At 51.6% G+C, this 9,773-nt stretch overlaps 2 protein-coding genes across 2 annotated transcripts; one reads left to right on the top strand and one right to left on the bottom strand.

The window, feature by feature from the left end:
• The first annotated feature begins 2,664 nt into the window (after nt 1-2,664).
• LOC121309169 (keratin-associated protein 10-4-like) lies at nt 2,665-3,768 on the top strand. Its single transcript, XM_041242085.1, has one exon. It carries the CDS (start codon nt 2,665-2,667, stop codon nt 3,766-3,768), a length of 1,104 nt encoding a protein of 367 aa, XP_041098019.1.
• Nucleotides 3,769-4,002: 234 nt separating this feature from the next.
• Nucleotides 4,003-8,953, bottom strand: get3 (guided entry of tail-anchored proteins factor 3, ATPase). Its single transcript, XM_041242084.1, has 7 exons — nt 8,782-8,953; nt 7,421-7,568; nt 6,680-6,828; nt 6,300-6,450; nt 5,462-5,569; nt 4,925-5,122; nt 4,003-4,581 (listed from the first exon to the last, which is right to left on the bottom strand). The coding sequence occupies exons 1-7, from the start codon at nt 8,922-8,924 to the stop codon at nt 4,453-4,455; spliced, it is 1,026 nt and encodes a 341-aa protein (XP_041098018.1). The 5' UTR covers nt 8,925-8,953; the 3' UTR covers nt 4,003-4,452.
• Between the last annotated feature and the right edge of the window lie 820 nt (nt 8,954-9,773).

Raw genomic sequence — 9,773 nt, forward strand, 5'->3', positions numbered from 1 at the left:
AAAGTCTACCGGAAGCCATCATAGTAGTTTAGTCGTATTTCAAGCTAGTTTGCGAGTTTAAATTTTCACTATGCAAACATTGACTACGGATATGTTGAGGAGAATGGAGAACAATGCCATCGCGGACTGAGAGTGCACAAAATAAACCAGCGACCCGGTTTAACTGGAGGGGACTGTACCTGTGAGCACCGTCCCCTGTCTCCGCAGCCAGCCCCAGCGAGAGCGCGTCCAACGCGGCTTCAAAAACCCAGGCACTGCGCGCCCTTAAAAGAGTTTGAAATCAGACCCAGATTGAGACAAGTGCGGCTCCGCTGTCTGTCAAAGCACTACAGAGTCCCACAAACAAACAACAACATATTTCATGAAACAAGCGGTTCAGAACAAAGCACTCTCCATCTCTCCCTCTCCCCCTCTCCTCCTCTCTCTCTGCAGTGTGATCAAAGAGAGGGGGGAGTTGAACTGCTATAGGGAAATGGCTGCGAATCACTTCATTATTCCCCATCTCTCGCCTCCTCCCCCTTGATCAATATCTCTCTCCTTGATCAATCGCTCTCTCTCCCTCCTCTCCTCCTCTCTCTCATTCACTCACTTCTCACTCTCTCAGGATGCGTGCCTCACAGCGCATTGTCTTTTTTAAGGACTGGATAATACGCTTTGAGCTGTGCGTTAATTAAAGACGAGAGGTCATTAATTCGGGTTGTGTGTGTGCGTGTGTTTTGTTGCTGTTTTTCGATGGCTTTATGTTTGATCCCGTGTCTAGTCGCTGTTTCCAAGTGATTTGCTTGGTGTTTTGTTGTGTTATTTCTGTTAATAGATTAAACCGAACCGCTGACCAATCTGATTTCATTGGTTTGCACCCCCCTCCCCCCCGGGGGGGTTTACCTGCTGCAGCGCAGCGCACGGGAATATCCGCTAGAGAGCGCCGGCCCATTCTCAATGGTTAGGTGCAGGGCGAGGTATGGGGCTAGGGCTAGGTTTTAGGGTATAGGTTGCTATAGGGTGGGGGGCTGGGTTGGTGTCAGGGTAGGTTGATTTTGTAGAGTTTCCGAGCTGTGGAAGTGAAAGGTGGCGGTGCTTGGGGAAATGCCCGAGCATCACCTGACGACACTTTCTAGCGGATATCCCTTTACGCGTCACTCAATTAGCCGGTGAGTTTTATTTAAACGTACTTGCAACAGTTGGAGGTTATCAACCTTTTGACTTTTTTTTTTTTTTTTTAAAAGAAAACAAATATATTTATTGTGCCGGTCTCGGCAGTCACCGCTCAGGGAAATAGGGGAGTGTAATATTGAGAGCAAACGCCCCACCCAGACCCTCAGCATTGGCAGTGAATGAATCATCTCTATCTGTTCGGGGTCTTAGCGTTATTGAGCTGTTGAGCAGATCACAATTCAAACAGCGCTGGCCGGTTTTGACGCTGCTGCCGCACCTAGCTTTCAGGATCAGGTTATAATTTTCATTACACGAGAGTTGATGTTGAAACTTCATGCTGATCTGAACTCGGCTCTCGCCAAGATAAGCGCCAACGTAACCTCCATCCATTTGCGTTTCTTTCCATCTGATGCTATCCTTGTGTCGGGTGTTGATGGTTGAAGTGTAGTGCTGGCTCCAGGGGTCAGATTATTTTGCCCCCCCCAGCTCCTCAGCACACACACCGGCTGCGATGCTGGCTCCGGGGATCAAGCAGAGCGCGGTCTCCCCAGCGCACCAGCACGACAACCGCCTGGCTTGAGCAAAGTGGGGTGCATCTCTGGGGTCTTCAAGTGGGGTACCTTCTGTCCTCGGTGTTTCGTCGATTAGCCCACGACACGCACACGCACACGCACACACCCCCGGAAAATCTTTACAGCTGCCTTAAATAACCCTACTGCGCGGGTCTCCAATTAACCCGCGTTTCTGTTTAAAAAAAATTATTTAAAAAAAAAATTATTATTTTTTTTTTAAACTTGGATTTAAATTATGTTAAGCAATTAAAAGTTCAAAAACACCGAGGAAGCGGTTCCCTGCTGCTGGCGGAGCCCGGGCGAGGAGGCTTCGAGCTCCGTGATGTGATCGAAGAGACAGAGCCGTCGGAGCCACGCTGTTCTCCGGGGGAGGCTGTTCTGCAAACCCGAGGGGGGTCCCTGGTTCTGAAGCGCTAAATTAGTCTTTTTTTTTCCTCGACAGCGCCGTTCCTTTAGTTTTCCGATTCGCCTCAGAAGGGTACACGCTGTACTGTATAATACATCATGTTCTGTACGCACTTCGGCTCGGACACGGCAACACAACTAGATCTGACAGGACCAAAAGTTCACGAATCGTCACTTTCCTCAGGGATCAAACACCTCCCTTTCACTTCCTCTGCTCCCTCAGCACAGAGCAGAGGGAGGCTGTTCAGAGAGTATAAGTCTCCCTTTCTCTTTCTCTGCTCCACCAGCACAGAGCAGAGGGAGGCTGTTCAGAGAGTATAAGAGCCTCCCTTTCTCTTTCTCTGCTCCACTAGCACAGTACAGAGGGAGGCTGTGCAGAGAGTATAAGAGCCGTGGTACAAAAGCAGCGCACACCACTGGACGAGTGGAGAGGACACGTGGGAGACGAGTCCTGGTGTAGAACAGAAGCACTTTCAACCGGAGTTAGAAACGCACAGGACAGCCTACTAGGAACATAAAACGGACACAGGTCTCGATGAGGCAGTGTGCCAGTCTGTGTCTCGATGAGGCAGTGTGCCAGCCTGTGTCTCATGGTGTGCCAGCCTGTGTCTCGATGGGGCAGTGTGCCAGGTGTCTCGTGTGCCAGCCTGTGTCTCGATGGGGCAGTGTGCCAGCCTGTGTCTCGATGGGGCAGTGTGCCAGCCTGTGTCTCGATGGGGCAGTGTGCCAGCCTGTGTCTCGATGGGGCAGTGTGCCAGTGTGTCTCGATGGGGCAGTGTGCCAGCCTGTGTCTCGATGGGGCAGTGTGCCAGACTGTGTCTCGATGGGGCAGTGTGCCAGTGTGTCTCGATGGGGCAGTGTGCCAGCCTGTGTCTCGATGGGGCAGTGTGCCAGCCTGTGTCTCGATGGGGCAGTGTGCCAGTGTGCCAGCCTGTGTCTCGATGGGGCAGTGTGCCAGCCTGTGTCTCGATGGGGCAGTGTGCCAGCCTGTGTCTCGATGGGGCAGTGTGCCAGACTGTGTCTCGATGGGGCAGTGTGCCAGACTGTGTCTCGATGGGGCAGTGTGCCAGCCTGTGTCTCGATGGGGCAGTGTGCCAGCCTGTGTCTCGATGGGGCAGTGTGCCAGCCTGTGTCTCGATGGGGCAGTGTGCCAGCCTGTGTCTCGATGGGGCAGTGTGCCAGACTGTGTCTCGATGGGGCAGTGTGCCAGCCTGTGTCTCGATGGGGCAGTGTGCCAGCCTGTGTCTCGATGGGGCAGTGTGCCAGCCTGTGTCTCGATGGGGCAGTGTGCCAGCCTGTGTCTCGATGGGGCAGTGTGCCAGCCTGTGTCTCGATGGGGCAGTGTGCCAGCCTGTGTCTCGATGGGGCAGTGTGCCAGCCTGTGTCTCGATGGGGCAGTGTGCCAGCCTGTGTCTCGATGGGGCAGTGTGCCAGCCTGTGTCTCGATGGGGCAGTGTGCCAGCCTGTGTCTCGATGGGGCAGTGTGCCAGCCTGTGTCTCGATCGGGCAGTGTGCCAGCGTGTGCTGTGTCTCGATGGGGCAGGTGCAGTGTGCTCATGAGTGTGCCAGCCTGTGTCTCGATCGGGCAGTGTGCCAGCAGCACAGGTCTCTATGGAATGTTAAGCTACCAGGATCTTAAAAACCCATTTAATTTGTGTTCCCCTGAATCCCCATGGGTTTTGTCATCAGTATTCATCAGGATCAAATGCAGCTTCCTGTGAAAATTCCCATTTCTGAAAGAGCAGTGTAAATATTGACTGTGCTGACGTCTGTGTGAGCGACGCGCTCCTCCAGCAAACTGTTCCTTCACAGGTTCAGATTGGACCCGGAAAGATTCCAGCGAATAACAAAACTGCAACAAGACAGGAGCGGCAAAGAGAAAAAGAAATGGGTTTATTCTAACCAGAGGGAAAAACCAAACAAAACAAAACAGTACAACGTTTAGTGTAAAAATTGTACACTACAGGGCATTTATTGAAATTTGGAAAGAATACCCGCCCATGAAAACCCCTCTTCATCCCAGCGCTAGCTCACTCTGTTGTGAGTTCAGTTTTTTGGAGGACGGACCTGTTCAAATTCTCGCTAACTATATTCATCGGGACAAAAAATACTCTCCAAGTGAACATCCTTTCAGAAACAGGACAGAAAAGGAGTCTGGGAAGTGGAATTAAGTGCACCGCTAAATAACAAATTAAATGAACTGACGGTTTGGAAAGAACTAGAGCTGTATTCAAACGGTGGAGACTGGCCAGGACTGACCGGGGGGAGGGGTAGTGCTGTTCAGAGAGTGTCTGTCTCTGCCTGTGGTCTCAGTCCCTTGTCCTCAGTTGCTGGGGGGTTTGTACGGCTCCAGGAGCAGCTGGGAGAACAGGTTGACCTTGTCGGACCCCCGGACCTCGTGAGGGAGAAGAGGCAGCTTCACAATGTGGAAATCTTCGTACAGATCCTCCATCTACCAGAGAGAGAAGGGGGGGGAGAGCGAGAGAGAGGGGAAGAGAGAAAGAGAGAGGAGACACACAGACTCAGTATTTTAGTTTCAGGGAGGTAGTTTTGTACAGATTTTGTTCGTCTGACAATACTTTGCCCTCCGTCAAGCTGCACATTTAAATCAACACGATTTCAAACAACTTATCTGCAAATAGCAGATTCAAAACGCACACAAGAACACCACAAAAACAGAAGAGTCCCCTAGCATCACCACAACCTTCTGAAGGGGATAGGGAGTGGGGGTTAGGGATGAGGGTCTGGGTAGGGTCTGGGGGTTAGGGTTAGTGTTGCTGGCTTTGCTCTGCTACCTGGTCCAGGTACTTGGACTGGATCTTGTGGCGCGCCTCGCACATCCTGCAGGGCCGCTCGGAGGACGGGAACACCAGCTGGTTGACGATGATGTTGTGGGTGTCGATCCTGCACTTGGCCAGCTCCTGAATCAGCCTCTCCGTCTCGTAGAGGGACAGGAACTCAGCGATGCACACGCAGATGAACGTGGTCTGCTCCTGCAGGACAGAGAGGCAGGCAGGGACACACAGGACACACACACACAGAGGGGGAAGCTTGTTACCAAAACCCAAACTAATTCAAGAACTGTACTCTGTTACTCTGCGTCTCCAGTAACGTTCAAAACATTTTCAAAACAAGTGTAACAAGCTGCAAAATGACACCCCCATAAACACATTCACTTAAACACACACAGCGTCCCATTAGCCTGGCATCACCACAGGCACTGCGAATATCGACCGCCTCCATTTCTCTCACAGGGGAAAAAAAAACAACCAAAACCACTGCAGACAGGTCTTGGGGGAAAAAGGAAGAGATTCGGACCGCTGTGTGATTACCGGGTCCTTGAACTGCTCGCTGACGGAGTGGATCACTGGCAGAGTCTCTTCCAGTTTGGAGGCCAGCTGGTCTGCGTTCATGTCCCCCAGACCCAGCATGTTACACATCTGTGAGGAGACAAGAGAGAGCAAGCAGGCTGGATCACATCACACTGCAATATCACACCTCTGTGAGGGGACAAGAGACAGCAAGCAGGCTGGATCACACCACACTGCAATATCACACCTCTGTGAGGGGACAAGAGAGAGCAAGCAGGCTGGATCACACCACACTGCAATATCACACCTCTGTGAGGGGACAAGAGAGAGCAAGCAGGCTGGATCACATCACACTGCAATATCACACCTCTGTGAGGGGACAAGAGAGAGCAAGCAGGCTGGATCACATCACACTGCAATATCACACCTCTGTGAGGGGACAAGAGAGAGCAAGCAGGCTGGATCACACCACACTGCAATATCACACCTCTGTGAGGGGACAAGAGAGAGCCAGCAGGCTGGATCACATCACACTGCAATATCACACCTCTGTGAGGGGACAAGAGAGAGCCAGCAGGCTGGATCACATCACACTGCAATATCACACCTCTGTGAGGGGACAAGAGACAGCAAGCAGGCTGGATCACACCACACTGCAATATCACACCTCTGTGAGGGGACAAGAGACAGCAAGCAGGCTGGATCACACCACACTGCAATATCACACCTCTGTGAGGGGACAAGAGAGAGCAAGCAGGCTGGATCACATCACATGTGTGTGACTGCACAACACTGCAGCCCAGGAGAGCAGCGCGAGTGTGTGTGTGTGCGCGCGTGTGTGTGTGCGTGCGTGACGTACCTGCGAGATGAAAGGGCTGATCTGGTTCTTGATCTGCATGAGTCTGCCCAGCCCCCTCTCCACGATGGTGGGGAAGTTGAGCAGTCGCAGCGTGTGGCCAGTGGGGGCAGTGTCGAACACCACCACGGAGAAGTTCATGCCCTTCACTAACCTGGGAACAGCAAGACAACGGACCAAGATTTCAAATAAACACGTATATAAATCACATGCAAAGTGACTGAAACACACACACACACGGTCACATGCACACGGATTAAAACAGATCTCGATTCTGAAACTAACAAGAGACAATCTCCCTACAATCTCAAACGCAGGACCGCCCCTCTTTCAAAAAACAAGCTTCACAAGCTCCACAGGGGGGCGCCGGCGGCCAGGCTCACCTCATGACCTCCGCGTAGCTCATGGCCTCGTCGATGCCTGGGAAGGCGCTCATGGCCTCCTGCATCATCTTCTTGCCCATGCTCAGCATGTTGTCCTCCTCGAAGAATTCATCAGGCAGCTCGGACACTCCCAGGCTGGGATCGATCTCCTGCAAACCGCGCAGGAGAAAAACTGGACCTGAACCGCAGCCCAAACCAGGGAACCAGAACCTAAGCTCTCCGGAGCCAGGAGCCTCACTGTTAACATGTTTTCTGCCTTATAGCTGCATGAACAGCTCCTAGAGGCCAACCTACACACACTGTGAGGCTTAATCATGCTGTGACTCGTTCACATTTACAAACAGCTTCAATGTTCAAACTCCTGGCTCCTGATCATTGCAATATTAATAATAATACTAGACTTCATTGAGGGGAGCTCTGAACCCCAGGACTGGGTGCAGCAGCAGGGCTAGTGTGAGTTTCTAACCCTGCTCAAACTCCTGGCTCCTGATCATTGCAATATTAATAATAATACTAGACTTCATTGAGGGGAGCTCTGAACCCCAGGACTGGGTGCAGCAGCAGCAGCAGGGCTAGTGTGAGTTTCTAACCCTGCTCAAACTCCTGGCTCCTGATCATTGCAATATTAATAACAAGCAAATACAGTCTGGCTGTTTGAACTCCGTTGCAGAATGTACAGTCCTGGCAGTATCAGCTTGCCAGCCCACCGCTGGCACTGCAGCCCGGAGGCCTGCTACTCACCATGGCAAACAGGTTGTCGTAACCTTTGACCTTGGTGGGCACCTTGGAGAACTTCTGGTCGAAGGCGTCCGAGATGTTGTGGGCAGGGTCTGTGGAGATAATGAGCACGCTCTCTCTGACCGACGCCAGCTGCACCGCCAGGCTGCAACTAGAGAGACCAGGGGCTCAGGGTCAACTCAACACCCCCGCACTGCGTTTCCAAAATCCACTCCCAATTCCCACGCATTCCACTCCAGCAACAGGGCTGATCAAACCCGCAACCCTGTTACAACGAGCTTCCCACAGGCAGTGGCTTCAGCACGTCACTTCCACTGAAGCCGCTGTTTGCTAATCGATTAAAATCGATCAGCTGCTTTCATTGGGAACCAAATCACATTGATTACGTTACTATAAATATTACTACTCCCTCTGCCGAGTATAATAAAAACAGTTGCGAGTGGATAAACTGTATTCTGTATGAAGCAGGATGCCACTAATATCAAATGACAACCATCATAAACATACTGTAGTCTCATACACATGGGGAAATCAAAACAGCAGCGGCGTCACTTTCAAGATCCTTCTGCAAGCTGGACTTTTTAAATGGTCTGCTGTCTTGGCGGTACTTTTCACCGCACGGTGTCGAGCTGAGGAACTCATTCAGTGTTTCCTGCTGTAGCACAGTCACTACTTCCGACAACAGCCGTAATGTCACCTAGAAGGTATAGACGTTTACAACTTGGGGACAAACGTACAGAAACTGCAAATAAATAAACGCACCGAGCCATTTTATATATAAAACCACGTCGTGCCTTTTGAACCCAGAACTGCAAAAACACGCACTTATTATTAATAACACGTTTAATTTTACATTATCTGTGAATATGTCACACTGCATGACGAATAAGCTAGCGTGTGTAAACGGAACCGTGTTGCCGTCTCGCCTGCATCAAACATGACGGCGCACCGCTGCACCGGGGCTGACTGCACCGGGACTCGCTGCACCGGGGCTGACTGCACCGGGACTCGCTGCACCGGGGCTGACTGCACCGGGACTCGCTGCACCGGGACTCGCTGCACCGGGACTGCACCGCTGCACCGGGGCTGACTGCACCGGGACTCGCTGCACCGGGGCTGACTGCACCGGGACTGCTGCACCGGGACTCGCTGCACCGGGACTGGCTGCACAGGGACTCGCTGCACCGGGGCTGGCTGCACCGGGACTCGCTGCACCGGGGCTGGCTGCACCGGGACTCGCTGCACCGGGGCTGGCTGCACCGGGACTCGCTGCACCGGGGCTGGCTGCACCGGGACTCGCTGCACAGGGGCTGACTGCACCGGGACTCGCTGCACAGGGGCTGGCTGCACGCCGCTCGCTTTACCTGCAAGTCGTTTTGCCCACGCCGCCTTTCCCCCCGACGAATATCCACTTCAGAGATTTCTGCTCGATGATGTTTTTCAGGGTGGGATCGAGCGGCTCCACATCAGGCGCGTCTTCAAACTCATCCTCCACTGCGGCTGCCATGTTGGGACCGGGTCAGCTGAGTGGGGCGTGTTGCTGTTTCCATGCGCCGAAGGGTTATACAGAGAAGCGGGGGTGGTGGGGGTGTGTGAAACTGGCGCCATTCGGGCTCTGCGGTGGAGCCCCGGGAGAGGCTGAACAAGCGACCGGCCGAGCCGGAATGGCGGACAGCGTGTCCGGTTTCACCGAAGCGTCCCAAGCGCTTTAAAGCCTCGGCGCGTACCAACTCGGGAGACCTGAAAGGGGTGTGCGAGTGCGAACATTCCAGAAACAAACGCAATTGAGATAGATCTATATCTATATATCTGTATTATATACCCTGTCCAAGTTCTGCAAACTGCGTGATCCCAGCCGGATCTGTGTGTTTACTTCTGTATTTATTTATTTATTTATTCATTCATTCATTTATCTGTTTATTTCAACGTTTATTTATTGATCCCTGTATGTATGTATGTATTTATAATTGTGACATGGACTATCCTCTATATAAAACTGATGTTCATAACTTCATTGCTTAATCAGATTCATAAGAAAAGCTGCTCTCGGGGTGGCTGAAATAAGTCTTTGCATGATTTATTTACCGGTCTAGTTATAATGGAGCTGTGTGGGAACCGTGAAAAAAACAACAACTATAGTCTCCTGCAATGGGAAAATATAAAATAATATAAAACTGAATTAAATAATGAATCCGAATCTAAAAGTTATCTTAAAATCTACTTCTGTCTTCAGATGTAGTGTATATGTTTGCCCGGTCGTGTTTCTTTGGGTGTATTTATCAGATGGAAAGCTGACCGAGGCTCTGTTTTTCTTTTTTTTTTTTTTTCAAACTGTTTATCAGTCAGTACAGACACA

The sequence above is a fragment of the Polyodon spathula genome, unplaced genomic scaffold (assembly GCF_017654505.1).
Source record: "Polyodon spathula isolate WHYD16114869_AA unplaced genomic scaffold, ASM1765450v1 scaffolds_911, whole genome shotgun sequence".
NCBI lineage: Eukaryota > Metazoa > Chordata > Actinopteri > Acipenseriformes > Polyodontidae > Polyodon > Polyodon spathula.